At 46.5% G+C, this 5,000-nt stretch overlaps 1 protein-coding gene across 2 annotated transcripts in view; it reads right to left on the bottom strand.

Moving 5' to 3' along the window:
* Window positions 1-5,000, bottom strand: part of dnm3a (dynamin 3a) — a 41,040-nt gene that overhangs the window by 9,170 nt on the left and 26,870 nt on the right. For both annotated transcript variants that reach the window (XM_084065827.1, XM_084065826.1), the window contains one exon: window positions 3,817-3,926. In XM_084065827.1, coding sequence (XP_083921953.1) covers window positions 3,817-3,926 — 110 coding nt within the window. The remainder of the gene's footprint in view (window positions 1-3,816; window positions 3,927-5,000) is intronic.

A 5,000-nucleotide genomic window follows, 5' to 3' on the forward strand; every position in this document is an offset into this window, starting at 1 on the left:
TGTGTGCGTGCGTGCGTGCATATGTATGTGACTGTGTTTCTGTATCTGTTTGCGTTTGTGAATGACAGAGAGAGAGACAGAGAGAGAGAGAGAGAGAGAGAGAGAGAGAGAGAGAGAGAGAGAGAGAGAGAGAGAGAGAGAGAGAGAGAGAGAGAGAGAGAGAGAGAGAGAGAAAGGCAACACATGTTTGTAACCACAGTGAGAGCTGTGCAGGAGCGTGAAGGAAAAGGCTGTTGGTCTGGCCGTTTGTGACTGGGCTAAGCTAGGCTGGACCAGGCTTGGTCTCACGTATAGCCAGAGCATTCAACGTAGTGGCTAAAACAACCGTCGAAAACAACCAATAACCAATACAAAGATTTAATTTGGCAACTTCATATGCAGTACGGGACGGTGAATGTGATTTGTAGTCAAAGCAGTAGGCGTAGTCTTTGTCTTCGGCCATTTTCTCCACTGTTCTAGCCACTACATCAAATTTAGATGTCAACCAGATGTATCGGTATAAGTGGAGATCTCCGATCCTCTGGCTACGTGAGACCAGACTCGGCTAATAGGCCGGACTAGGCTAGCGGGGCATAGGGTGCGGTGGCTAACGGCAAAGGAGCTGTAAGCCAAGAATGACCATACCAGAGTGCAATTGCGCGAAGGGCCATGACTCGTAAGAATAACACACGCGCACATGTAAACACTCAAGAGCTGCACATGAAACTGCTGTCTGAACTGAATTATTACTCAAATCAACCCTTTTTTCTTTTGCTGTTTTTTTTTTTATCTGTTTCCTCCTCTGCTGCCTTTCTCTTCTGCTGAACTCGGGGCAAGTGTGTGTGTTTTCCCTCGTTCGGAGGAATTTCTGCACACAGCCCTGGTTGCTTTAAGTTTGAGGAGTTTCCTGAGGTTTTTGATTACTGTCAGACAGGGACAAAGTCACAAAACCGCCGCAGTGACTACCACACGCACACACATGCACACACTCAATATGCAGGGGAGAGAGAGAAGGAGTAGGAAGGGGGGGTGGGGTGGGGGGCGCCATAGGACAGACTTTGACACATTCCTGGCCGATGGCTCTAATACGATCTCCCCTCTTTTTCTCCCCTCAACCCTTCCAATCCAATCCTTCTCGCTCCCTCCTTTTTGTGGTGAGTCGAGCAATTCTTTCCAAACAAGAGCAGCCTCATCTCTGATCCAAGCTCTCTGGCTTTGATTAGCTGCTTAATGAGCCTGCCGTCGGTATGCTGCGGTCTGAGCGCGCGCGCCCACACACACACACACACACACACACACACACACACACACACACACACACACACACACACACACACACACACACACACACGCACACAGACGAACATACACTACAAGAACACACACTACACTACACGAACACACACACATAGACGAACACACACTACACGAACACACACTACACGAACACACACACAGACACAGACACACACACACACACACACACACACACACACACACACACACACACACACACACACACACACACACACACACACACACACGCGGTGCACACACGGACACACACACACACAGTTTGCTCTGAGAATACAGCATAGCAAAGAATTATAAACAAAGCCCACATGCTCCGGTACAATCAGCCTGGCTATGGTTTAACTCCAGTTCCTAAACACACACACACACACACACACACTCTCCCTATCCCTCACACACGTACGTAGTATGTGCACACAGCGTACACTCACGCACGCGTGCAAGTGCACACGCACACACGCACACACACACACACACACACACACACACACACACACACACACACACACACACACACACACACACACACACACACACACACACACACACACACACACACACACACACACTCATAAACTCTCACTATGCCCAACCCTGTCCTCAGTTGCCTGGCACATACCCACAAACAAAACAACAAAGGAAGACGCGCCCTGGTTTCCACTGAACATCTTTTAGGATGTAAAGATAGAATGAGGAGAGGTCAGGAGGACAGTAGAACCCCCCCCCCCCCCCTCCACACCCTGTATTTAATAAGTCAGTGGTTCTCAAACATGATGTTCAGAAAATTCAAAATTATTAACATTTTAGATATTAAAAAAAATAAATCAGAAATAGTAGATGTACAAGCTCGCAGCGCGGCACAAAGTGACGCGCTGTGAGCTTGTAGATCTGCTATTTTTTAATAGCCAACATATAAATGGATAAAGTCGTTAAAATGATTGTGATGCTATATTGACGACTTTTGCTGGGGACCCCCTGGAACACCCCACTTTGAGAACCACTATACTAGCTTATAATGTTGCCATGGAGCTTATTTTGTGCATGTCTTTTTTTGGGGGGGTGGGGGGGGGTGGGGGGGGTGGGGTTAGACTTCCGCCGAAGGACACGCCTGGTGTTTATGAGGCGGTGCGTTTTGGAAGGCACTCCAAGTTGAAACTGTCTCAACTTCAACCACGTCGCGAGTCAATGTCAGCCCTCTGGTCGACCGACCAATCAAGTCGCTAGGGAGGAGGGACTTTACGTTAAATGCTTAGTTGTTAACCAATAGAACCCCAGCATGGCAACTCCGGGGAAAGAATTGCCGATCTACAAGCTCAAAACCTTCGAGATTTGACGCCAAATCTACGCCAAATTTGGTGTCGATTTGGTGCATAGCGGTCCGAGTACGGTTGTAACTTGTCCTCTTGTCCTCTGTACTAGCGACACGCACAGTGTTTGATTCTGGAAAAAAAGCCATCTTCTGTACTGTATGGTTTTCATAACCTAATGCATACATGGGCAACTGGCGGCCCGGGGGCCACATGCGGCCCCCACCTTCTCTTAATGCGGCCCGCAGGTTAATTACAGAATACTGATTGATTTCAGCTGTTACAATTCCAAACATGAGCCACTTTGATTACTTCAGTCTATATTAGTAGCTTAATGACTAGTATTACATTTCTATTGTCTTTTTTTATGTCCAAAATATTTGTATTTAAGTTCATAAAGTTAACATAAGTATAACTGAATGCATTTGAAATTAAATAAAAATGTTACTTTTTAGGATTCCAATTTAAAAATAACAAAAAGAAAAAATCAGGATTCCAATCAAAAATCAAAAATAGCAAAAATCAAAAAATAGCAAAAATAGCAGATCTACAAGCTCAAAACGCGTCGCGCTGCGACGCGTTTTGAGGTTGTAGATCGGCTACTTTTGTGTGACATAGAATGGCCCGACAGTATATGCAATGTGGCCCTCTGGAGTGAGTGTGGAAATATAGCGGCCCTCTCCATCATAAAGTTGCATCACCCCTGACCTAATGGATCAATCATCATGGCTTAATACATCAACGTACCTCCAGTAACCAAAAAACGAACGAATGAAGGGGAGAATTCTCCTTCATTCATTCATTCATTCATTCATCCATCCAGACAGTCAGTTCCTCAACACTTTTAAGTCTCTGATGGATGTTAGGACTCAACAGGTTGTGTGGGTTGATAGTCCTTAAAGGGATATTTCACTTTCAAATAAAATAAACATAAAAAAAAATATATATATATATAAAATAAATGACAAAAGTAATGGAAAAATCACAGCCCCCTCACGCATTAGAATGTCCTTCTAATGCGAGAGGGGGCTGTGATTTTGCATTACTTTTTTCATTTATTTTTCATATTTTGTTTTTTTTATTTTATTTGAAAGTGAAACACACGCACGCACCCGCACACCCGCACACGCACACACACACACACACACACACACACACACACACACACACACACACACACACACACACACACACACACACACACACACACACACACCTCTGCTCTGTGTTGAAGATGGCAAAGCTGTGTTTGCTGGACATGAAGCCCCGCTCCACATCTCTCAACTTCAGATTGTCCAGAGGAAGCATGAACTTCTTCTCCTTCTCCTGAGGGAGAGAGAGAGAGAGAGAGAGAGAGAGAGAGAGAGAGAGAGAGAGAGAGAGAGAGAGAGAAAGAGAGAGAGGGGGGACAAAAATGCAAGGATGAGGGTAGATGGAGGGATGTAAAAGTGGAACTACACCACTACTACTGCAACTTATGCTGGGGAGAGGGAGGCTATACTCATTGACGGCAAATCACAGCACAGGGATAATATGATAATAACATCAACGAGCACAGACAAGAACATGTCCAGGAGAGTGGGAGGACTAGACGAAGGGAGAGAGGGAGGAGAGGAGAGGAGAACAGAAGGTGTAGAACACTTTGCTAGCAAAGCTTGTATCAAATGGTGTGTGTGGGCCTACAGCCTGCCTGTCTGACTGGCTCACATTAACAACCCACTAACGAGAGAGAGAGAGAGAGAGAGAGAGAGAGAGAGAGAGACAGAGAGAGAGAGTGGCCATAAGTCTATAGTCTGTCATCGCCAAGGGGACTTATGAATGACAGAGAACAGTTGGAGGAGTGAAGTGGAGAGAGTGAGGAGAAGCAGGCAGTATGTATGTATGTATGGAGGCATGGGGGGAGCAAAGCGAGGGAGGCAGAGAGACAAGGAGGGAGGGCGAGAGGGAACGAGGGAAGGAGTAAAAAAAAAAAAAGGGAGGGAGGGAGGGCGGCAGGGTCCACATGTGAAAGTCATTACTCAGACTCAAGCTCTCTAACACAACATTTCTCCTAACGGGGAGCCCATACCCCCCCCCCCCCCTCTCTTTCTCCTCTCTTCACCAACTTGCTCCCCCGTGTTCAGGAGGGAGACTGGGGCCTGTTGAAGCTGCTATGGTGACAGTTTGCATCCAAAGGGAAGAGTTGGAGAAAAGGCCAAGAGAACAGGAACAGCAGAGAGGAAGAGAGCAGCAATAGCGCTCACTATAGAAAAAGAAACATCATGCAACGACCGAGGGCATTCCGTCACTAAAAAAAGCTCTCCTGTGGTCAGTGTGTGTGTGTGTGTGTGTGTGTGTGTGTGTGTGTGTGTGTGTGTGTGTGTGTGTGTGTGCGTGCATAGTACGGTTGCGGTAACGGAC

This window comes from Gymnoscopelus microlampas (assembly GCF_963454915.1).
Source record: "Gymnoscopelus microlampas genome assembly, chromosome: 9".
NCBI lineage: Eukaryota > Metazoa > Chordata > Actinopteri > Myctophiformes > Myctophidae > Gymnoscopelus > Gymnoscopelus microlampas.